This window comes from Scatophagus argus, chromosome 6 (assembly GCF_020382885.2).
Source record: "Scatophagus argus isolate fScaArg1 chromosome 6, fScaArg1.pri, whole genome shotgun sequence".
In the NCBI taxonomy this organism is placed as follows: Eukaryota; Metazoa; Chordata; class Actinopteri; family Scatophagidae; genus Scatophagus; species Scatophagus argus.
Window position 1 is genome coordinate 1,553,426 of NC_058498.1, and position 24,821 is coordinate 1,578,246.

Consider the following 24,821-nt stretch of genomic DNA (forward strand, 5'->3'; position numbering starts at 1 on the left):
CTTTCCGTTGTTGTCTTAATTGGTGCCAATTCATTTTTTCAGTCTAAGCTCTGCGTAAGTTCCCAGTGAGCCTGCGTCTGATTCAGGCTCATTTCAACGCTGATTTGTTCGCTCCGAGCACAAAAACAACGCAGTGGCGGAACAGACGCGAACTCACCTCAGGCTGCAGAGTCTGAAGAGCATCCCGTCAGGTGAAGTCGGCAGGAGGGCGAGCAAGTGCGTCCTCGCGCCCCTGCTGTCCCACCAGCCGCGCCAGGTACAGGACCATCCGGGACGAGGACTTTCATTTATCATCATCATCATCACTGCATGTGACGGCCGCGGGACGCCGGGTCTACTGCCATTCGCTCATCCAACATTTATGCGCTGCTCAGATCAGGAGGACAAATCTGACTGATTCCCCGCCTCGTTTCTCTCCTCGGATGACCTCTCAGGCTGTTGTGCTGTGCCCCTGTGATGTTGTTCTCTAACGTGTGGAAATAATCAAGAGATCGGACGCACAAGGATCTTTATTCGTGCGTAAAAGCCAGCCGCGCCGCCCGTCAGTGAGTGACGCGCTGTGGGTGAACGCTGGGGAAGTTTTCAGAGACACTGACGAGCTCCCGACAGACGGACACTCTGGCATCTGTTGGACCTGTTGGATTGTAGAAAACACAATCTGACGACAAAGTTTGGAGAGTTTCTCGTTCTGCTGCGGCTTCAGCGGATTTATTGCGCTTGTGTGACCCCGCAGATCCAACCGTCGGTGCGCTGACACGCGGCACAAACATGTTTTTATGCAACACGAGCGCCATAAAGGACTGGAGCTACTTTCTGTCTCAGATACTGCCTCTGATGAACAAAACCACAGGCTTGGTGAACATGGACAAAGCGGAGGATGTGACGACCACCATGGTGACGGCTCTGCAGCCGGACAGCGCCATGAGCGCCAGCAACCCGCCGCTCAACTCCAACCACACGTCGGGCATGGAGCACGTCCTCCAGTACTCGTACTCGGAGAGTGACCTGCTGTACACGGACTACCGGACACCTGCACGAGACTCCATCCCGCTGCCCAAAGCGGTCCTCTACCTGGTCATGGCGGCGCTGGTGGTGGTGGCGGTGGCGTACGCGATAGTTGGACACCTGGTCAAAGATGTGGTCAATGAATTTGTCGGTATGTGACCCCTACTGTGTGTGTGTGTGTGTGTTACTGTTAAGGTAAAACTGTGCAGTAATCTTGTACCAGAGCAGTTTGTTGATATAAACAAACAAATGTTGGTGAAATTGACCTTTTCTTAAATGTTCATTTGGTCACCTCATTTGGTCACCACACAAGGAGCCCATCAAAACTGAAGCAACGCGGGAATTCCAACATACTAATTAATGGATGGATGAAGTGATTCGGGGGCTCCTTGAAACAGCAACAAGCAGCTTCTTTATTAACTGGACGTGTGCACACTGCGGAGCCTGGTGGTTTTGCAGGTCATTTTAAGGCAGGTGTGCTGTAGTTCCGGTCTCATGTCAGCTGGTGACCTTGTGAGGTCGACGTCTTGACAAACTACACCATCAGCACGTGTGTGTGTGTGTGTGTGTGTGTGTGAGGGATGGACGAGGGCTGCTGTTTTTTTCTATTTTTGAAGCGATACATAATGAATGAAACAATGAGTCTATTTTAGGGATCTCATCGTCTGGCAGTGCTGATCTGAGCTGATAGTCAGCTCATCACATCCGGTGATTTAAAGCAGAAGGATTTCAGTCAGTCATGTTTCACTTGGAGCAGATCAGAAGCAGCTAGCAGCCCCCCCCCGACCCCCCCGGGGGGCCTGCAAATGAATGGAAAATTTACCCTCCGGACACATTTTGCTATCATAACTCAAGAATTTCAAGATGAAGTTCTAGAATCTGCTGGCAGACCAAAGAAGGTTCCCCAGACTTCAGACTGTCTATGGGGAGAAAACAATTGTAAACAAATTTTTGAGAATTGACCAAAAAAACAATGGAAGGACGACACCGAGTGGTGGTCGGAGCTGAATCACTTTGTGGGATTTTGTTGTTTTTAACACTTTTGTTTTGAGCTTGTAACAAGAAATTTCAGAAGCACAGAATCTTTGAAATTTTTGATTTCAGGGTACAATATTACAAATATTTTTTTTTTATTTTGCTGTAATTTTGGGGCATTTTTACATTTTTACTCCCAAGATTTGTAACTACAAATTATAAAAAGAACCATAAATTTGAGTGCCACAAATGTTCGTGTTGTTCCAATGCAGTTGCAGAATATTTGTTCATGTTTTTTGTGCTACAATACAATCTGTGATTGTGGAAACTGCTTTTCGGGTCATTTTACCATCTGTGGAGATGTTGGCGTTCAGCAACAAATTTTTGGGATCTTGGCCAAAAATCCGGGGGCTGTTGAACCAAATTTTGGATTTTGAAACTCTACAACAAATTTTAGAGTTTATTGATGAAAAACAAACTTTGGGGATACTGTGACCTTCTTGAATACTACGTTCTGATGGGCTTAAGGAGTCTCTGTAAGAGGACACCTCGAGCAGAGTCAAACCAACAGGATGTTGGCTTCATGTTAGGTCACCACTGCTGAACCTGATCCTAACCAGCAGGCATTAAAGTGGAACACACTTCAGACTTCAAGCCTTTTCTCTGTTGCTCTTTTCAAGCCATTCGAATTGTCAGTTGTTGCTGTGTGCATACAGGAAGCGCCTGAGAAAAGGCTTGAGTCACTTTCTTTGTCTCCTCTTGCTTCCTCCTCCTCACTTTGTCTTCATCACTTCATCCTGAGACACAGAGGGAGTCTGTTCACTGACACGTCTGTTCTCTGCACGCAGGTGGAGGCAGGTCGATCGTCACTGAAGGTGACAGCGGTGAAACCAGCGAACCAGGTAAAAAAGCAAAGCTCACATGGGTCACAGTGTGCAGCACTTAGCTTTGCCACAGAGATACGCTGACCCCTGCTTCAACTGGTCAGCGCTGAGAGCTTATCTGTCATGTCGCCTGATCTTCCCACCTCCACATGAAAACTCACACATTCACATCTACACAAACACACCGGTGGCACAAAGTCTGCTCTCCCGGGCATTTTCCCGAGGTGTAAATGTGGAAAGTGTGTGTTTTAATTCTCACCAGGGGAAGGCTGGAAAGACAAACTTGCTGTCACAGTGAGATGCTTTGCTCTTCTCACAAGGTGCAACATGAAAAAGGCAAGACAGCTCGTTGTAGAACTGTTAGAGACGACACGTGAAGGGAAAAAAACAATGCAGTATGTGTGCTGGAATGAATAGAGAGCACATGTTTGCACTGATTACATAACTGCCATCATACTGCGCTGAACAGCAGGTAAGTAAGGAAGCCTGCATGGAGAAAAAACGTCATGTGGACGATATTACCTGGACAGTGAGAGAACAATGTTCAAAAACGAGAAAACAAGCTGAAACTATACGAGTGTGTGGGACAGAAGCAGGAGTGTGGAAAGTGAGGGGGACGTTCTGTCCCCAGTGGACATCACATCTTTGTGGTCCTGAGGAATCCCGTTCTGCCTTCTGTCTGCTCTTCACACTCACGACTGTCAGCCTTAATCTCAGCTCCTCATCTGACAGAACAATGATTGATGTGGCCCAATTCAGAGAGGCTGCGGCACTCACGACGGGCTGCTGAGCGGCAGACATCGCTCCCAGAAACAATTTTATGGTGCTTCGCTTCTAATGGAATTACGGAGGGTGAACCGGGCAGAACTTTGTGTGTCTCGTGAACATGAATGTTCCAGCATGTTGTGCTTTATACCCCGACTCCCTCAGGGCTGCACGTGCGAGGGCGCATCACTAACTACGGGAACAGGAACTAAGGTTCCTGCATTTGGCTCTTCACCTGAAAGTAAAAAGTAAACAAGGATTAGCAGGAAACATTTTTGAAGGTATAAAGTGTCAAAGGTAAAAGACCTTTACCTTTTGGGGTCTGGAGGCTTCTTACTTCAGCAAGGCTGAAGATGGAAAGTAGCTGTTAGATCTGACAGTGAAATGGTGAAACAGTTTATTGATTCATCGACTGACAGAATATTTAACAAGTTTTTATGTAACCTCTCAGCATCTTCATCAACATGGCCACGTATTTAATTAGCTGGTTGGAGATAGCTGGGCTTTCTTTACCGTCTTGAATGGCGTTAGATGAACATCTTATTGGTCTCAAACATTGGCCAATCAAATGGAGCTGCAGCCAGTCGTCTGCTGTGCTCAGATTAATTGGTGTCAATTTGGTGGCTGTTGTTAGGTAGCACAATGGCTGATTGAGGAGGACTTCATCCATCAGCTAATCCATCCATTTTTATGATAAACATGCAAATACCACCTTGTCCAAATTTCTTTAACTGAAAAAATGATCTCCGTCTCTTCAGACTGGGTGTTTGGCTCTCGTCGAGTCACCAGGGGCAACAAGACCGAGATAAACTGCATCACCAGCAGCATGAACGAGATGAGTGAGCTGGGCGAGAGGCCTCGGCTGATGGACCTGAGCTACATATCGCTGAACCACACCAACTGCCTGAGCTCCAGCAGGCCGGAGGAGATAGTGGTCACCATAGACGAGACACTGCAGCAGCGACCTCCGGACACTCGCTCTGGGACTTAACTGGGCCTTTCTGACCTCCCCTGAGAGAAACATGGCAGCGTATTTGCTTGCATTTCTTGTCCAAGTGGATTTACAAGCCTTTCATGAATCAAAGCTCTATCCACTGTTTTGTCAGCTGCAGGTGGCCTGTAATACCTGTGTCATGCCAGCCTGTGCTGGAACATTGGAGGCATCAGATGCTGATGCTTGTGTCAGACTGGACTCCTTTGTGTGGAGCGCACCAGCGAGGACGTCTGCAGCTTCTCTTGGACAAGCAGTCTGAGAAAGTATTTACTGCCCTCTTTTCCAGTTGGTCCCTTGTGAAAATATCCCTGTGTTCACTGTAACCTCACACAGTATGTAATCACTGTACATGTACAACAGCCACCGGTCAGTGCTTATTGTATTATTGCTGTTAGCAAGGTTAAACACGTCAATCACATCAACCCCTTCTTTTCCACTTTGAGGCTGTGAGACAGAGTTTTTTTGTACTTCTTGTAAAATTTGTGTCGAGCACCTAAAATGACGCACGAAGGCTGCGAGTGGTCACGGCTCTTTTCTTTCCCCTGTAATAATGCTGTGATTACTGGAGGCAAAAAGCTTTACCACACGGTGATGAAACTGAAGTATTTTGTGGTTTCATGTTATTAGCTTGATGTGGTGGACAAGTGCTAAGTCACCTTTAAGAGCTCTGGGTACACCTGACTGCAGAAAATCTCGTGAAAAGTAAACGTATCAAAGCCATCGTTGTTGCTTAAAAATACAAAACAAAAGGGATAAAGCTGAGTAAACTCGTGGAGGCTCTTTGGTTTCTTCATGTTTCCTGACTTCACCTTCGTGTCGTTTGTTTGCTTGTCCATTTTTCTAACGGTTAATCGTGTGACCTGCCGTTTGTTACCTCACTGTAAAGGGCTACGTACTGCTGCTGCTGAGTCACTCAAAGCTACGACTAAATGGGGCTTGTTCTTCTGTGCATGCTGTCGTCGTTGTCCTCTGCACACACAGCTGCTGCCAGCTGTCGGGGAAGATGGATGTTCTACCTGAAGCTACCAAACTGTGTCACTATTCGAACTAAACTTGCACATATTTGGGAAGCGGCACCTGAATACAGACAGAAGGGGACAGTATAATAAAAACGGAGTTGAAGTCTGCAGCTGTGATCATTTGCCAGATTTGAATCTGAACCTGCAAAAAAAAAAAAGCTTCTTTATTTTCCTTCTTGATGCCGTCAATCACTGTATTCTTCTCAAGTCACCTAATAAATATTCATGGGCAAAAATGCTGTTGTTAATTGCTTTATTAATTAATCGACTTCTAATTTGCCAATCCATTTCTGATTGTGACCTCTGGCTGTCTGTCCATGTCTTCTGTTGTCATGGAGATTAACTGTCATGCTTGTCCTGTTCAGACAGAAGAGAGGAAACTGTTGAGAAACCCAAAACCAAGAGGAGCTTGAAGTGCTTTACTTTGAGCGAACAATGAGACACATTTATTGATTTTGTCTAATTTTAACATTGTTGCGTAAAGTTTTTGTTTATTCAAGGCCAACACATTCGTCACCTGAATTAAAATTCACAGTAACAGTGAAGGTCAAGCTAAAATGTCAGAATAAAAATGTTATTTCAGGGGTGTCCTCATACTGCAGAACGGAGAAAGGAGAAAATCAGTGATGCACAAGTTTTATGCTAAAACCACAGAGTCCGTAGAGCTGGTGTAACGTGACCTTGAGGATGTGTGCTGCATTATGTTCTTCTTCTATCCACCCCTCCCTCAACAACTTCCAGCCTCAGAGGTTCCTCAATGCAGTGACCAACTGCTGTGAGGATGCAGTGGAAATACTAATGAGTACAGCACACACATGTAATCCGGTCTGAAAGGGGGGCAGACATCTGTGTCATGAAAGTCTGTTTAATGCTCCGAAACATCTTGAGCCAACCCTGGCTGGACGTCTTTTCAGCCACTGAAGTATCTCCACAGCTAATCGATGGATGGAAGTTTCGTAAAGGATAAACCCGTACGGCCTCAGTGGTTTATGATTTGTGTTGAAATGCTCTGACAAAGCGTAATACATTCTCAACAGTTTATCGCTTCGGGGTTAGAGACCTCGTGGGGCGGATGGAGACGGATGGCAGGTTAAGAAAGGGGGCTAACAAGGGGGCTGGCAGGGCCTGGCATCCCCTCTGGCCCACTTCTCTTTGTCTTGTTATTTTTCTCATCTGACAGACGTGATTTATCACCTGAGTGCAGCTTTTCAAACACTTAAAAGTGGAATAATTAAGGTCAGATTTCAGCAGATCCATTCAGCTCCGCATCTCCCAAATGAGAAAAAAGGAAAAAGGAAAGGAGATTTACTTAATTTGACAGCTCACACATCACAGACAACCTCAGTCTAAAATTGTCATTGCCGCCTTCATCAAAGCACCTTCTCAGTCTTCAGTATTTCTGAGGACAAACTCCGGCGTGTTACCCACACCTCCGTCCGTTAACGGAGTGCATGACACAGGTGCTAATGAGCTAATGAAAGAGCAGTCACGGCTGCCAGTGACCCTGCCCACCCAGGTAACCATCTGTTCCAACCCCCCCACCCCCCCCCCACTCGCCAGGTGAGACCTCCTCTCACCTCAGCAGCTTCATCCCAACAACTGTCACCTTGCTCAACTGGTCCTGGTCCTCGCCGAGTACCTCCACAACAGCCAGACAGGATGTTAGCACCCAAAAGGCTCATTCTGCACGTGAGCTTACTGTGAGCATGTGCAGACCCACTGCAGGGTTTCATTCTTTTACTAGCTTTTCAGCTAGAAAATGTACCTGAACACAGGTACACAGGTGATGATTTTCCTCTAGCTGATTGGTTGACCCTGTTTTTTGTAATTTCCCAGTAATGGGACTAATAAAGGATTATCTTATCTTATGTTATCTTTTTCCCACATAACACATTTAGTCATAGCTTTTTATTGTAATTCCGATGAATTTTGCATTTTTTTTGTTCAGTTTGTCAGTGTTGTTTGTTTTCTTCGGAGAGCAATTAGATTAGAGTCTCATCTCTGTGTGTTCAGTACTTCAGTTCAGCTGGAAACAGGATGTTGTTAGCCTAGCTTAGCATGAAGACTGGAGGCAGGAGGAAACAGCTTGTCTGGCTCTGTCTCGAGTTTCCAGGACAACCAGCACCTCTAAAGCTCAATGATTAACATGTCACGTTCCTCCATCCATTATCTACCACCTCTTATCCCCGGACATCCCATCCCGTCTTCAGTCTTCATCTGTGATCCAGTGGTCCAAAACTCCCAGAAGCAGCATCATTAGCTCTGAGCCCGCCATGTTTGGGGGGAAGTTAGGAGCATTTGTTTAAATATCAGGGAGGAGGGATAAAAATCTGGGGCCACTCAGTTAAAGCTGCTCACAAAGAGCAAAGCCTTTCTGACTGTCCTTCTCTGTCGTTCATTCAAGGATTCAAGGAGCTTTATTGTCATTTCACACATGTAGAAACATGAGGTGGAACGAAATTAGTTTCCCCTGTCCTGGTTAAGCCCAATTACCTAACAAAATACCTAATGCAAATAAATATAAACAACACTATATAAATATAAAAAACTCAATCAGAATAAGAGATATAAACAATCAGAATAAAGATATCTAAACAGTACTGCGATATTGTACAAATGGCTGCATTGTGCAAAGTAGGCATGTTGATTTTGATTGCACTAAATTGTTCAAATGTGCAAAATTATGTTAATTTTTTGTACTTTGTGATTAAAAATGATCACCAAATTATGCCGAAAATCTATTCTATTCTTAATCGCTTTTAGCCTCATAAAATTATTCTCACTTGACTTTGAGGCGAGCATCAGTGAAACGGAGACATTTTTCACTGTGACAGCACGTCGTCCTCATTGTTTGTGCTGAAAAGAGAGCAAAGCACACTAAATTATTGATTGTCTGAAAATGTCACACCGGCTCGTGTGGGGCAGCGAGTCACTGCGAGCAGCAGAACATTGATTCTAAAGCTCTGAATTCAAATGAAGTCAATGTCGAAGTGTTGATATTGATTTTTATTGCAGGATACCTGAGGGAGCTTCATCTCACAAATAAAAAATAAAATAAAACTGTGAGTACAGAAGGTTGATTCTGCTGATGGAAATTTGTCATTTGGTTTAATCAAAATTATTTCTACAACTGGACTCAGTAAGTGTTTTAATTAGTGTCTTTTAATCAATACTGTTATTTTATCTACAGCTATAATAATATTATGTCATGATTCATTTGTTGATTATATTTTGTTTTATTAAACTAAATCTGCAGTGGAGTAAAAGTAGAAAATACCATAAATTGGCCCTCCAGAAACAATAACAAATACTAAGAAATTGTTTGCCCCTGCACCATAGAAATGTGATGTTAGTGGGTTTAAAAGAAGGGTAAAAGCGCCCTCAAGTGGCCAAACAACAGACTACACACACGGAGTAACTGTGTGTTCAAAAACAAAATGTTGTCATTTGCAATGAAATTGTTGTTCTCAGGCTCCCTCAGTGATGAAGTTAAAATGTAGGAGTAAAATATATAAAATACATTAAAATTATTTCATTGTATTATTTGTGCTATTACTGAGTAAAACATTTCAGTAGTTCTTCCACCGCCTGTAAAAAATGTTCGCTGCATAGTTTTTAGTGTGACTGCAGTAAACCAGAGGAGGAAACATATGGACGAGAGGATGAACGAAACGGATTTGGAAATAACAAACACTGATATTGTCATGATATAAGGTAACTTCAACGCCTGATACATACACGCATTTATTGGTTTTAAATGGCAAATGTGTTTTACACGAGGATGCAGAACTCTGTTATCTGTTACTTATTTTCTGTGAAACTCATGGTTTACAACTAATGGTGGACGACTTGACCTCCGAGCTGACCGGTCGTGGCTTTGTGGGGAAACTGCTCCGGTGGACTGGGCGACCGTGGACCAGGACAGGAGGACCTGTCATATGGAGACGTGGCCGAACGAATGGAGAAGCCCCAGCATTCAGTTATTATGTTTATTTTCTTTATTTAATGATTGAATGTAACTTTGCCTAGTTGCCCGGACGCTGCTTTTATTGTGAAATCGGTTCGAACTCGCCATTACCATAGTGTCTCATATACGGTGGCACTCGAAAACACTGAGGAGGCTGGCTTGACCGCAGTCCCCAACCCCTGTCAGACAGCGACAACATACAGGGAGACCGAATGAGGTCAGGTGGTTTCATGAAGTCCACACCACCCTGAAACAATATGGTTTTGTCCAAACTCATGGGACTAAAATAAATTGGATCAGGACGAATTAGTAGACAAGAATGTTCTGCACCAAGTGTGGCTGGCTGCTGCAAAATGCTGTTATTTGGTGAGCCAGACTCACAAAATACGACAAAGACGTCAAACTGCAGACGCTGAACTGACGGCTGATCCTAAGGGTCGTCAAGGAAACGTACGAATAATGTAATGAAGAATAAAAAATCCTGCCGTGACATATTCGGGGCCTCCGTTGAAGACAAGATAAAAATGAAGTTAAAATCGTTTGTATTCATGTTTTCAGTCAGTTTCAGCCTCTACAGACTGTCTGGAGAACACACACACAGGCCACGGCCCTGGCGTTGCCTAGCAACGGTCCGCCGAGCAGGGGGACGCCTCGAGCGACCTGTAATTGGTCAGATGTAGCTGTCGTTCTGTTATAATCCCCCATCTGATTTGTCACTTCTACCTTCGCTCACACACGCTGAAAGGTGATTGGCTCCCTGCTGGCCTGGCGGCCCGCCTCGGTGAATAAGCTGTTGCAGCTGCACTCTGAAAACAGCGAGCGGAGGAGGTGCTATCATAATGTAATGTAAAGTTGAAGCTGGGTTGTGTGGAGGACTAAAAAGTTGTTTATTGTAGTCTACAGTCGGCGGACCCTTGGAGCTTTGATTGCACTCGGAATCACACAAACCTGGGAGAAATGTAGGCAGGTTTCGGCCGCTTTTGTCGTTGCTACACGATGGAGGAACCTGCAACGAGGCAAGTGTCGAACCGCGACTCGTTAACGTTAGCTAACTTAACGCACCGCTCTTAGTTCAGCATTGTTAGCGTGAAAGCCGTTTATTTACTCATATTTTAAAGCTAAGAGCTTTGTTTAAAGCACCGGGTCCCGTGTGCCAAGTATGTGTAAAAAGTGACACTTTGGAGTGAGATCATGTTGGCTTGACTGTCCACAGAGAGTTTGAGATGTCCCAGTCAGACGGGGCTTCTGACGACGACATGCCCTCAACGTTACCCACAGAGGGCAGCCACAGCGGGAGCATCCGCAAGGTGACACACACACACACACACACACACACACACACACACACACACACACACACACACACACACACACACACACACACACACACACACACACACACACACACACACACACTAAGGGCGTCTGATTTACTTCAGGAAAGGGTCTGAGAACAGTCTTGGAGATCCGCTGTAGCTCCCTGGTGGCTTCATGAAGTCAAAAGTAAGTTAACTGCAGACTGCGGATCATAATCCTAAAGTACAATCTGTCCATCATGTAAACATACTGCTGGTCCTTATTTTTCATTTTTATAGACAGACAATTAAGTTAATCAGGATCACAATCTCTTTATTCGCCAGATGTGTACACAGGAATTTGACCTGATGTAACAGCGCCACATAACAATACATTTTAAAAAAAGAGAGTTCAGGAGAGATGGCCTGGGGAGAGAAACTTTTCAAGTGCCTGGTGGTTTTGGTCTTGATGGACCTGAACCTGTGGCCTGATGGGAGGGTTGTGAACAGGAAGTGAGCTGTGTGTGTGTGTGCTGGGTCCCCACTCTGCCTGGATCTGCCATCGTGCAGAACACTCACAGGCTCCTGTTTGAGGCCCGTGAGGCGACTGGCTGTTGGCGCGATGCCTTCCAGTCTGTTCTCGGTGTGGGCGGAGGATGCGGGGTACCACACAGTGATGGAGGAGGTGAGGGCGCTTTCAATGGTGGCTCTGCGCACCAATTCTACAGAGTTGGATGCGCTTTGAGAGTCCCCCTTCTGCATGATTTCTGCTGGCTGATTTTTTTCCCAAGTTAGCAACAGCAGTAATAGAAGAGTCACAGTCTTAACTTCATCCACCATTTTACAGAGCATACACTTACCTCTGTTGGTGTCTTGTGTGTCAGCTGGTGTCAGCCTCTGTGGGTTTATTTTTGGTCTGAGTGAGGAAAACTTGGATGAAGGGAATTAATAACAGATAAGGTGCCCTAAAACAAGGCACTTCACCTTCTGCTGCTCGAGTGTGGAGAAGAAGCGTTTGTTTAAGTGTTTGTGTTGCTGAAAGACAAGACGAACGCTCAGAGGAAATCACCTGAAGCACAGATGTCGAGCAGCCTCCGTCCTCCTGCCCTCCCGATGGTAGAACGAAGGTGGGAGCTCGGCCAGGAGTCTAATCCACGCAGGCACTCTGAGGATTACTCGACGTGTGCATGCTAAACAAACACCTTAACTGGGTGAGAGGGAAGGCGAAAGATAAAGGGAGAAAGAGTGTGATAAAGTGTACGAGTTGGCTGCGAGAAGAGCAGTGAGGAAAAGGAAAAGGGAGTGTGCGGCATGTTTATAGTCCAGCTGCTCCATCTGTCATGCTACAGCACATCTGTTTACCTTTTACATGTGAAACAGTGGTGCATTGTATGATAGATTGCTGATTTTAGTGAGAGGAAGTTCAACTGAAAACAGTTCTGCTGTCGGCACAATGCCTGCTGAAGTGAGGCCTTTAAATCTTCGTCAGCTCTGACGTACCAGCAGATCTCCTCCCTGCTGGACCATGCCAATGTATCACCATGTTTAGCATCCCCAAGGCTCTCTGCGCATCTTTCCTCCGCATCTCTGACACACCCGTCACCTCACGATGTCCTCTCCATCGTGGGCTTTTTGTCCTGAAGTGCACCTTCCAGGAAGCTTTCTGTCCGGGCTGTAAAACACTGCAGTTCACTGATGACGTTCGGGTGCTTATTTGCCTCCGGAGAGAGAGCTTCATGATGAAGAGTAAAATCCCTTTAGTTAGACCAGCAACACGAGTCTCGCTCGAGGAGGTCAGCTGAATATTCAGATAATAACTAACAACCTTTTCTGAGTCACAGCACAGCAGTTTGTGTAGCCTGAAACTGTCAGACGTGCTACGGTTCATCGTTCATTGGTTCATTAACTTCTGTGCCCTGCAGGGATGTGATCCTTTCGCCCAGACTCAGCGTAGTAAACTGCAGCACCGGCGAGCTCGCATCAACCAGCAGATCAACAAGGAGATGAGAATGAGAGCCGGAGCAGAGAACCTGTTCAGGTGAGGTGCTGGGACGGGTCAGACCGATGACCTGATGGATCAGGATCCAGTCTGAATCTGCAGAGGTACTCAAGTCATCAGATAATTAAAGTGGAGTAAAAAGTACGTTAAAAGTGTATTTGCCTCCCAAATGTAGTGAAGTTGCAGTATAAAGTAACAGACAAAGGAACAACTCAACTGAAGTACAAGAACTTAAAAACTATTTTCTGTAGGCTGAAACCTCAAACATCAGTCATCAGTCTTCTTGGTGACTAATAATTGTTATTGGTGTTGGCGTAAACCATTAGAGGTTATTTGGCGTTTGCGTGTTGATCAGTCAGGTGTGTCATGACGGAGTCACCCGAACACTGAAGGGTAACAAACTGTTCCAACTTCTTTCTGGTGACGTGTTTGTCTGCAGTTTACTGCAGTCTCCAGTGTAGTGAGGGCGACTCGGCGTTCACGGCAGCCATTTTGGTTGAAAACTTTGTCCTCGGTCAGCTTCAGGATTCAGAGCTAACTGCTGCTCTGCTCTGCACCGGTCGCTCTTTGTTAGCTTGTTGGCTCTGTGACGTTTGGGGTGGTGTCCTGTGATGGGAAAAGGTCAGAGATCACTCTCCTCCAAAACACACACACACACACACACACACACACACACACACACACACACACACACACACACACCAGCACCACCCAGTTTTACGGCTCTGTTTGTGCTCACTGGTACATTTATGTGTCCGTCTGCTTGTGTGTCTTGTCTCTAACTGCACGCTGTGTTACAGTCACCCAGCAGAACTGCAGGCTTTGTGTTTTAAAGCCGTTTTTTGGTGAAGAAAAGAGGGAAATGAAAACAGACGCTGTGGCAGAACATCAAAGTCTTCTCTCCAAAAACATTAGCGTCATCTTTATCCCCGCCAGCTTCTCTCCATCTCTCTGCGCCTTCTGCCTTTTTCTTTCCCCTCCACTCTTTCTCAGGCTCGAGTACATTCCTGCAGCGAGTACACATTTAATATATGTGCATACATTTGGTCTGCACATTTGTTGTAGCAGCTTTGGGAACATTTACAACATGAATAGCCCACTGCACAAAACTGTGTGAAAACAAAGTACTGACTCATAAAGATTCTATGGAGGAGGTGGAGGAGGTGGAGGAGGAGGAGGAGGAGGAGTCACAGTCACCACTTCATTAAAGCAAGGCGCTCCTTAGTGGTGCCGTGTCAGAATCTAATTAGCTCAACACAGAAAACAACAGTGTCTTTAATTAAAAGACGACCAACACAGGACTCGCTTGGCTACAGCGAAGGTTTTTCACGGATCTTTTTCACAGACTGATCAGTGACAGATTACCGTCGTTATAGTTCAGTCTGGTATTTTATCATAGAAATTTGAGGCTGTCAGACTTGCAATACCTCAGTGGAAACTCTGTTGTTTGGAATGAAGGAATGAAGTGATTATTCAGTCATTGAAAATGTTAGTTAATTAACCAATCAGTCCAATTAAAATGAACTGAAACACAGTGAAGCCCGAGCCCACCGGCTGTCCCGGGGCTCCTGCTAACTAACTGTTAGCCACATGCTGCTCACTCTTCTCACTTACACCTGACAAATGCCGGTTCAGTCGAGCTGCTTGATGGTTTAAGTACGCCAGATGGAGAACCCGGAAACCCAACACTAGTCTTGATGTTTATTCTTCAGCAACTTTCTCTCCAGCTCCACTTTGACTGGATTGAGGCTGTTACCCTGAAAGGTGATGACTCAGTTTAAGGGAAATAAAGCAAACTCTCCTGCTGTTTCCATTGGGATGACGGGTCATGGAGACAAAGACAACCCCCCCCCCCATACACACACACACATACACACACACACACACACACACACACACACACACAGAGCCTGCAGGCCTGTAATCAGCCGGCTTTGTGTCCACCTCCTGCCCTGGGATTCCCAGCAGCTCATCCCCCACTTATTTGTCTGGCACAGTCAGACCTTTTTTTGTCTGTCCTCACTTGTTCCGGTGAACTGGAATCATCCACACTCACTCACTCACACAAAGCCTCTCGCTTTCATTTTCCCTTCACTCTCTCTGAAGCTGGTGGAGGTGGGCGGCTGGGGGGCGGTTAAGCTTGCTAATTACAGATGAAGAGGGGCTGTAACTCATCAGGGTTTGTGATTGGCTGGTGAAGACGTCGTGTTGCGTGCTTCGGCGTGTGTTTGTCTGTGGGAATTCAGATGAGCAGCTAATAGTAACCTGTTTAATCCCAGTCTTCTTGTCAGTTAGTTTGATTGTGAATTTGTTTTCAGCTTTGCTCTGACATCTCAAGTTTTTCAGTCAGTCATGTCAGAAACTCCCAGGATGAAAGGCTGTTTTTCTTTCAAAAGGCTGGAGTGTGGTGTGCGTGCAGGAGGGTGTGTGTGTGAAGGGGATGTTTGGCAGCCCATTTAAAGCTGACTAATCAGATTGCCCTTGGCTTGATCCTAGATATACGTGTGTGTGTGTGTGAGAGAGAGAGAGACACACTGAGGGAGGGAGTGACAGATGACAAGAGAAGTGAAGGTGAAGTGGTCGTACTGGACAGATTAACATGAGCACTCAGGTGAGCTTCAGCTGCATCATTTTCCCTCAGCTGTGTGTTAAAGAAGCACAATTTTTAGTTTCTCCAAAAGCAAACATTCCAAAGTCTGTAATATTGCTTCATATAAGGTCTGTAAAGTTCATCATGTCTAATTATATTTAGTGTACATACATCTGTCAGTCCCACCAGAGACACATTTCCCCTCAAACCTCTCAGGTGGTTTAAAGGTGCACTCTGGGGCCACAAACTGTTTCGAAGACGGGGTCCTTCAGGTGATTTCTCTGTCAGCATGTCAGCACACAGCGCCAGACTCATCTCAGTGTTCCACAGTTTTGTTTTTATCTGTCCACATTGTTTCCTGGGCCGTATTCCCCACTACATCACCAGTTACCACGACAACCCAGTCACACCTCAGATTAGCGGGGACTTGGTGTGTCGCTGACCCGAGTCCCCCGCAGCAGAGCGAGCTGGCTTTACTCCTCCGGGTGATGGAGGAGTGGACAGACAGATGAGAAGACATGTTTTGTGTCAACGAAAAGTCTGCTAACTTAGTGCGTTTCTGGTGCCACGAATGCAGATTCACCCCAGTTTTTTTGTTTTGTTTTTTTGATGTGTTATACACCTGAGTGTGTGTGTTCATGTCTGCAGGGCAACGACCAACAACAAGGTGAAGGAGACGGTGGCTCTGGAGCTCAGCTTTGTCAACTCCAACCTGCAGCTGCTCAAAGAGGAGCTGGAGGAGCTCAACAGCAACATGGAGGTCTACCAGACAGACAGGTAGACAGCTGACAGACAGAGACACACACACACACACGCATGCACACACACACACGTGCACACAGATATTTGTTGCATGAATTCCAGGCCACTCTCATTAGTCTAATGAGAATTATAATTGGTGAAAATGAGCTTCCATCACGGTTTTGTATTCACACTGTGAGTGTGTGTGTGTGTGTGTGTGTGTGTGTGTGTGTACACGTGTACTTGCTTGCGTACTTCTATCTTTGGGACCTTTGGGAAAACGTTGAGTGAGAACATTTTGTTCTCAGTTCCTCACAGGGCTGCTGGGGGTTAAGATTTTGTTTAGGTTGGGGTTACGTTTCAGTTGGGGCTCTGCTGAGGAGCCCGTGAATCACATCAGGAAGGGTCCTCACAAGTGTACAGTATGTGTGTGTGTGTGTGTGTGTGTGTGTGCAGTCCTGCAGCTCTGGGTCATGGGAGGGATAAATCCCCTGATTAGACGGTCATTAATGACCCTGTGGCGTGTGTGTGTTTATGTTGGTTGTGAATGGGGGGGCGTCTGTCGGGGCCGTGGGGGTTAATACGTGGATTTAGCTCATTAACAGGACGAAGCAGCGAACAGTGAGCCCGCTGGGTTTGAAGACGAGCAGATGGCAGGGCTGACCTGACTGTCACTGTGTGTTGACACGCTGGTGTTCACGTAGTGAAACATGATCACACACACACACACACTGAATTTATTTCTTTTCACAGTGAGGCCGTCAACGTTCCCATGATCCCACTCGGATTAAAAGAAACCAAAGAGGTGGACTTCACAGTCTCCATTCAGGTGAAGACATCTTCTCATATTTATATTTCGAGAGCTTCCTGTTCCCTGAGAGAGAAACATCTGAGAGAATCTGACTGTTTAAAACATGTCGGTCAGGGACAGGGACTGCGTCTGTCCGCCATTAATGTCTCAGGCCACTGGACCAGTCAGTTGTTTTGGTGCACATTTCTGACTGTATGATCTCCTGCTTGTTTTATTGACTGTTCAGTTTTCCAGTACACACCTGAAGAAGGTCATTCTTCATTTGGCCTGCTTTAATTACATTAACAAATCCTTTGCTTGCACCCAGAACGCTGGCACACTAAAAAAATTGGGTTTAATCACAGATGGGGCCTATAAACCTGACTTAAACATGTTGGGGCTTGAAACTGATGTGAAAAATCTAAAACTGAAGGTGAAGCAAATGATTTCTAGACGTATCTGACAGTCATTCTATTGCTCGAGTGAAGTCTGATCAGTTTATCTGGTTCAGTATCTTTGTTGCGAGACCCTGAGAGTTCTGTGAAGGTCTGCAGTCTCAGAGAAAAGTCCATCTGTCTCCCCTCACATGTAGGACTTCATCTGTGAGCACTACGGAGAGGACAGCTCCCTCTACGACGAGGAGATCAAGGAGCTTATGGAGCTCAGACAGGTTAATAACTGCACTCATACGACTTCTGGTTTAGTATTAAGTTTGTTTTTTATGAAAGGGGTTGTACAACATCAGTTTACCTGCTGTCAGATGAGTTTAGATGTTGTTGTTTGTTGTTTGTGCAGGCCATGCGTACGCCGAGTCGTAACCAGGCAGGCCTGGAGCTACTGGTAGAGTACTACAACCAGATGTACTACCTGGACCAGCGCTTCTTCCCCCTACACAGGAACCTGGGGGTGCACTTCCACTGGTAGGACCTGAGCTCTTTTTATTGTGAAAGGTTATTTTAAAGTGCTGAGGCCTGGTTGTGTGGAGAGAAGATGACGAGTGAAACTTCATTTCTCAGTTTTAATGACCTCGTTGTTACTCGAGCAGCCAGCTCTGTGATTGGTCTTCAGACGTCATGTGACTAGTGTATACAGGAAAAAATGTTTCACAGTTTGGTCCCACTCGGCCGTTTTCGTTTTTCTCCAGACAAGATTTGAGATTAATTTCCAACCATCAAAATTACGTCCATTAAAAATGCTCACTCTTGAGTACTCACCGATACCATTAGTACTTTTGAGACATGTATATACATATGTGTGTGTATATATATATGGACAATTTCAATGAACACAATGCCAGACCATTTTGAACAAACACCTTTTATTTCTGAAAAAGGCAGCAGTCATCCTACAATAGAGAGTTTTAGTATTTATATAAAGAAACTATAGTGTAAAATAAAACACAATCAGCTCTCTGAGTTTTAGTATTTGTTTGAATTAAATAAATAAAAGTGCAAAATAAAACAGACTGGTCTGTTAACGGTCTGTGGGAGATTCTTCTTTTCCACCGCAGCAGCTTCAGCCTCTTTGTGTTCGTCCTTGTGTTTCAGCCTGAAGTCTTTTAGCAAGTTACTTTTATTAAACAAACTACTCTTCATACCGCCTCTTGAAACTTTCTGTTTGCAGTCTTCTATGTTTATGTCAGAAATATGTACTCGCCCATCCCTGCTTTTTAAGCCGCTGACAGGCTGAGGTGTTTACTCTGAGGGTCTGACATGTGGGAAGACCATGTTGGACAGTCAGAGCTCAGCCTGTGAGTGGCAGAAAAAGCTCTTTCACACCGATGGGACAGTTAATGCCCACCTGTCTGCCCCACAGGTACGACTCTCTGACAGGCGTTCCGTCGTGTCAGCGTACGTTGGCCTTCGAGAAAGGAAGCGTGTTGTTCAACATCGGCGCTCTGTACACACAGATTGGAGCTCGGCAGGACCGTTCTGCCACAGCTGGCATAGACAAAGCTGTGGACGCCTTTCAGAGAGCTGCAGGTACTGAAACAAACACACACAAACACACACAAACACGGCTTTAAACTGCTTGTTTTGTCAGACCATCAGTCCAAACATGAAGACATTCGGTTTACAATTAAAAATTAGACAAGAGCAGCAGATCCTCAAACATCAGGAGCTCAGAACAAAGAATGGTTTTTATTTCAACTGTCAAAATGCTTGGAAAGTTTCTGTCAACTGACTTTTGTAATTTAACAGTTTGATTCTTTTAGAACAACAGTAGTCTTGTGTGTGCTTGTGTTTTTAGGTGCGTTTAATTACCTTAAGGAGAATTTCTCCAACGCTCCGAGTCTGGACATGAGCAGCCCGTCGCTTTGCATGCTGGTCCGGCTGATGGTTGCCCAGGTGCAGGAGTGTGTGTTTGAACGTGTCACGCTCACCACACAGGACACACACTTCACTTCCCAGCTGCGTCTGGCACAAGAGGCTGCAAGGGTGAGTTAACACGTCTCAGGTTGTGTCTTTGCTCGTCCTGTTGGCACTCACGCTGTAGGTGTGTGTGTGTCCTGCAGGTGTCAGACGTCTACCTGTTAGTGCAGCAGACCATGACGCAGCCTCTGATGAAGGACTATGTGCCGTTTTCTTGGGCGTCCATGGTCCAGGTCAAATCCGAACACTTCCGTGCCCTCTCACACTACTACGCTGCCGTTGCACTTTGCGACCACACGAGTAAGTCAAACCGTTCAGTACGTTTCACTTTAAAAGGAACCTGTTATGCTTTTCCTTTGTTTCTGTGTGAAATGTCACACTGTGCGGTGGCCAAAGTTTCAAATAATGAAGTAAAGGTGGAAAAGTAATCGCTGTAAGGAAAAGGCTCAGGTTTCGGACTGCTCTGAAGGCAACACTTCCATCAGTATTTAATACTTTCACGGCAATCTGACATTTTGTTGTCAGCAAGTTTATTGGTCATCTCCTCCAGGAGCAGCACACCCACGAAGCACCGGGATGAGTCCACAGGATCATATCGTCTGGTCTGGATCAAATTCCGTGAAGAGTTCTGCCTGAACTCTGCTTTATGGGCCGAGTTACAATGACAACAATGTCCTGTCCAACAGGGAGCTTGTAAATCACCAAATCATTTTGTCCATGAAATACGATCCAGTTACACCAAATTCAGTTTTTGTGCAGTGATCAGTGAGGCCCAGCCGCATCATGTTCAGGTCTCCACATCGCTGTGCTGTCGAGATACGAGAGGCAGCAGAGTGTTTCAGACAGAGGATTAACTGAGTGAGGCTGCATAAAGGGCCACAAGAAGATTAATAAGGGGTTTTTAAAACTTTGAATCATGGAGAGCTGGAAAGGGCATAAAAGGCTCCCTTTAAAGAGAAAACTTGAATTTCCCTTTGATTATCCTCACCTCATGTCCTCGTGTGCTGTGTGTCCATGCTAACTTGTCTTCTTCTGCAGTGTCTGCTGAGGAGGAGGAGGCGGCTGATGAGGAAGCAGAGAAGGCTCTCCTCCAGTTCTACATCAACGTCCCCGCAGGACCACCGCTCAGCCAGGTTTTACGAGACCCTGAGAAAAGACGAAAGCTTGGTGAGTTCATGTGCAGTGGAGACATCAGGAAGCTGCTGTGAGACACTTTTCTGTTCAACACGGCATTATTTTAACACAACGTCTGCAGGTAAAGCTCACCTGCGGCGTGCCGTGATCAGACACGAGGAGGCCATGCGTGTCCACAGTCTGTGCAAGATCCTGAGGAAGATGGACATCCTGCAGGACGTCCTGTCTCTTGCACACAAACGCTCTTTGGACAAGTACTCAGAACTGGACAGAGAGGACGACTTCGATGAAACCGCTGAGGCTCCAGAAATCCAGTGTAAGTGTTCACTTCAAGTCCTATCAATAATATGTGCTTAAATGACAGGATTGTTGACTGTGGTGTCGTCTGTCGCCAGCTCAAACCCATCAGAAACCAGAAATCACTCCACCCAACTTCTCCACAGTCCAAGTCACCGATATCTTCCACAGACTGGTAGGACATTAACATCAAACATGTAGAAACACACAAGCTGCCCCACAGTGACGTACTGCTTCTCGAGCTGAACCGCTTCTCTGTGCTGCAGGGGCCCCTGTCTGTGTTTTGTGCGCGGGCTCGCTGGGGTCCCGTCCACGTGATCCGTCTGCAGAGGGGGGAGGATGGACTGGGTCTCACGCTCAGAGGAGACTCCCCCGTCCTGGTGGCTGGAGTGGTGCCTGGAGGCTGTGCAGCGGTAAGAAGCTCATTTCAGAAACACAAAGTTAGATTCTGATTCACTCTTTGTTGCTCATTTATTTGTTTACTGTTTTTTCTTCTGATGCATACTTTTCAGTTCATTTAAGTTTGTTTTTTAAAAAATTAAATCTGCTTCTGGGAATTTTTTTGTTAAATTAGTAAGATTTCTTTAAAATCTGGAAACAAAGAGCCTTAATGTTGAATCAGCCTAAAAATCTGCATAGCAATTTCAGTCAGTGTATTAAAGCTGCAATCAGGAATTTCTGACCACTAGAGGGTGTAAAGGATGGAGTGAGGAGGTTGGAACAGTCAGACTGGGAGTTTCAGGCATTTCCTGATGTTTGTGTCCTGTGCAGGAGGCGGGACTAAGAGAAGGAGACTACATAGTAGCAGTGGACGGACAGGACTGTAAATGGGCCAAACATGGCGAGGTGGTCCACATGCTAAAGAGCTGCAGTGACAGAGGGGTGGAGCTCAGTGTGGTCACCTTACACTCACATGACACACAGGTAAACAAGTGTGATGGCTGCTTTTTCAGTGTATGTGTGTTTACCTGTGTGCTGACCAAGACTTTTTCCATGTGTTAGCAGGTGGAGAGGAGAGCCGTCATGCTGTCCCACAGCAGCGATAAAGAAAACACTCGACAGCGTCTGCTGGGCGGAGCCAAGGGCCAGAGCTCCGCCTCCTTGTTGAACTGGAACAGGAAAAAGAAGAGGGAAGGCAGCGGCGTCACCAAGAGACTCGGGAGCACTTTCAGTTTGTCGTTTGGAAGCATCCGAGACACCGAGGCCATGTACTGAGGCAGGACTGCAGAGGAAGTACTCAGGGAATCTCAGCCATGAAGCACGTGGCACAGACTGACAGCAGTGCAGCACCAAGAAACACCAGCAGGGGGTGCTCTGGTGGAATAAACACTCGCAAAGTTCAACCCAGCAAAAACATGCTACAGCGCAGTCATGTAGCATGTAGCTTTTTGCTAATTTACTGTTGCTTCTGTGAAGGTTTTGAGTTGAGCTTTCCTGCCTCAGTATGCTGTGCTGTGCTGCCTTGTAGGGACGCTTCACCATTAAAAAAAGCCGCGACAGCACCGGGGTCGCTGCTGAGGTTCATTATCACCAATTTACTGACACCTTACAGCCAATCAGAATCCAGTATCCCCTCAGCCCTTGGTGTAACTGAATAACTGAGAGGGTAAAGCAGCAAAAAAACAAGCCCCATACTTTTTGTGTCTTACTATCCCCAATGGTCTGATTTACAGAAAACGGTGACCTGCTAAACCACTGAAGTGCTCCACACACCATCACAGACCTTTTGACGGATTTCAGTTTGAGGTCGATTCATCCTCAGTTCAGTGAAATATTTGTTTAGTTCTGTCATTTTTAGATGATTTAAAGAGCACTACAGAGTTTTGTTTTTTAAACGCACTGTGAATATTGGAAAGTAGAAATCTCCCATCAGTAATGTAGTGATGAGCTGATGCTTCAACAATGAACACGAGGTTGTGTGCTGCATGTTACACTCAGATAGTTTTCATAGAACTGTAGCACATTATTAGTCTGACTGTATGAGGTTTGTGTGATGGGTGGTCCATAGAGTACAGAAAGCCAGAAGGGACAAACACAATGACTTCTCATTAAGCTGTACTTTTTAGTAAATGTTGTCAGTGTGTCCCGTTCAAAATCTGTCAAAGATCATTTAAATTTGCCCAAAATTGTCAGGTCGTAGTAACGGAAACTGGATTTTTTGTGTTTGACTCACCATATGAAAATCTATGACAAAACAGAATTTTGTTATAGATTTTCATGTGGTGAGTCTCCAAACGTCTCCAGATGTCTTTCAAACATTGAGAAGAAATGGAAAGAAAAGGAAAACATTTCTCTGAGGCTGTTCTGTAAATATGTGAAAGTAACTTCTGGTTTGAAGGAAACAAATGTGTGTGTGTGTGTGTGAGAGAGAGAGAGAGAGAGTGAGTAAATATTTGTGTGTTTTGCTTTGTTTTTTTACTGGTTATCTGACCGTCCCTGAATGACATTTGGGGATTTGCACAGTATTTTTTCCATGTATAAATACAGTAAGAGTGACTGAGCAGTTACTGTCAGCTTCATCTGTTTGAATGTTTTTCACATGCTGTACAGGAAACCACCTCAAAGGTGCACATGAGAGCAGAGGGAATATGAATGGCGGAGCATCATGGGGTGGGAGACTAGCTGTTCGTTCATCATCAGAGTGAAAAGAAAAATAACCTTATGAAGATGAGCTCCCAGCAGAGGAAAAGTTAGTTAATGATGGGGTCAGCTGTGCTAACTGAATACTAGCTAATCATCCGTAACTGATCTGACATGAGCGTATCTGGGTAGCGATTGGTTAGCGACATCAGGCCTACCGAGCTAAATGAGCCGTGACGGCTGGTAGCCTCCACAAATGGCCTCTAGAAATAATTTAAAAATGTTAACACGATTCCCACGCCTTCTTAAATGTCTCATTCAAGGACTTTCCAGGTCCAATTCCCAACAAGGCATAGTTTGAGACATGGATCAAGGTAGATTACTGTTAGACACTAATGACACGCGAAAAGATGGCCGACACGTCTCCACTTCCTCCCACTGGACAAAAGTGAAGCCAAAATATCCCCGATATCCCGCGCTGCCATTTTCACATCACGGACTACAGGAGCAGCTCCAGCACAGTCAGCATCTGCCCCCCACACAGGGACACCTGGACCACTGCACCCCCCTCACCCCCACCAGGCGTCTCATCAGCTCAGGTAAACAAGCCCTGAAGAGGATCAACCCCTGCAAAGCAGCAGGACCAGACAGCATTCCTGAACGAGCCCTCTGAGCACGTGCCAACAGACGTTCTCACCTCCGCATTCAACCGCTCCCTCTGCCAGAGAACTGTCCCCTCCTGCTTCAAGACCACTACCACCGTCCCCCTCCCCAAGACGAGCCCCCCCCCCCCCACCTGCCAACAGGTCCCCCTCAGGTGGTATCACCACAGCCCTGCACATCTGCCTCTCACACCTGGAGAATAAAGACTCCTACATCAGGAAGCTCTTTACTGACTACAGCTCCGCATTCAACACGGTTATCCCCCACAAACTGTCCCCCCTCGGACTACACCCCATCCTTGGCTCGTGGACTTTCTGACTGGCAGGCCTCAGTCTGTCAGAAGAGGAAACAGGACTTCAGCCAGCATCATCACAAACATCGGCACACCACAGGGGTGTGTCCTCAGTCCCGTCCTCTACATCCTGTTCACCCACGACTGTGTGGCCTCCCACAACGACAACATCCTCCTCCTTCTTTCCCTCCGCCATCAGACTCAACAGCTGACAGGAGTGTGTAACACTGGACTGTACCCTGCACATACTGACTGCTTACATCCAGTAACACAGTAACTGCAATACTGCTCCTTAATATTCAATAATTGTACATGTACCATGATGTTTACCTCCTTGACAGTTTTCAATTACTCATTCACATTCATATATGTAGTTACTTTACCTTACTTAGTCACAGTTAATATTTTTATGTTTACTTTTCTTCTCAAATTGCCTATTTTGTTAAATTATTCTTTTTT

General features: G+C 45.8%; 2 protein-coding genes and 1 long non-coding RNA gene across 5 annotated transcripts; 2 read left to right on the plus strand and 1 right to left on the minus strand.

Annotated features, from left to right (window-relative positions):
• The first annotated feature begins 565 nt into the window (after window positions 1-565).
• LOC124061042 lies at window positions 566-5,108 on the plus strand. Its single transcript, XM_046392546.1, has 3 exons — window positions 566-1,156; window positions 2,829-2,882; window positions 4,388-5,108. The coding sequence occupies exons 1-3, from the start codon at window positions 769-771 to the stop codon at window positions 4,618-4,620; spliced, it is 675 nt and encodes a 224-aa protein (XP_046248502.1). The 5' UTR covers window positions 566-768; the 3' UTR covers window positions 4,621-5,108.
• A 5,248-nt stretch (window positions 5,109-10,356) lies between these two features.
• On the plus strand, window positions 10,357-23,330 carry rhpn1 (rhophilin, Rho GTPase binding protein 1). 2 transcript variants are annotated; one of them, XM_046391986.1, is made up of 16 exons: window positions 10,357-10,625; window positions 10,823-10,916; window positions 12,827-12,942; window positions 16,142-16,270; window positions 16,988-17,063; window positions 17,617-17,694; window positions 17,820-17,944; window positions 18,840-19,006; window positions 19,275-19,462; window positions 19,540-19,696; window positions 20,435-20,563; window positions 20,652-20,846; window positions 20,926-21,002; window positions 21,094-21,240; window positions 21,599-21,751; window positions 21,833-23,330. In XM_046391986.1, exons 1-16 carry the CDS (start codon window positions 10,606-10,608, stop codon window positions 22,040-22,042), a joined length of 2,061 nt encoding a protein of 686 aa, XP_046247942.1. In that variant the 5' UTR covers window positions 10,357-10,605; the 3' UTR covers window positions 22,043-23,330. The 2 variants fall into 2 exon arrangements, with proteins under 2 accessions (XP_046247942.1, XP_046247941.1); XM_046391985.1 differs by having other exon boundaries at window positions 10,362-10,625; window positions 21,830-23,330.
• Window positions 18,324-21,945, minus strand: LOC124060730. 2 transcript variants are annotated; one of them, XR_006843623.1, is made up of 6 exons: window positions 21,796-21,945; window positions 21,059-21,230; window positions 20,385-20,542; window positions 19,555-20,204; window positions 19,289-19,454; window positions 18,324-19,009 (listed from the first exon to the last, which is right to left on the minus strand). It is a non-coding gene; the product is annotated as an uncharacterized LOC124060730 (long non-coding RNA). The 2 variants fall into 2 exon arrangements; XR_006843622.1 differs by lacking the exons at window positions 21,059-21,230; window positions 21,796-21,945 and adding an exon at window positions 20,663-20,802.
• Window positions 23,331-24,821: the final 1,491 nt, after the last annotated feature.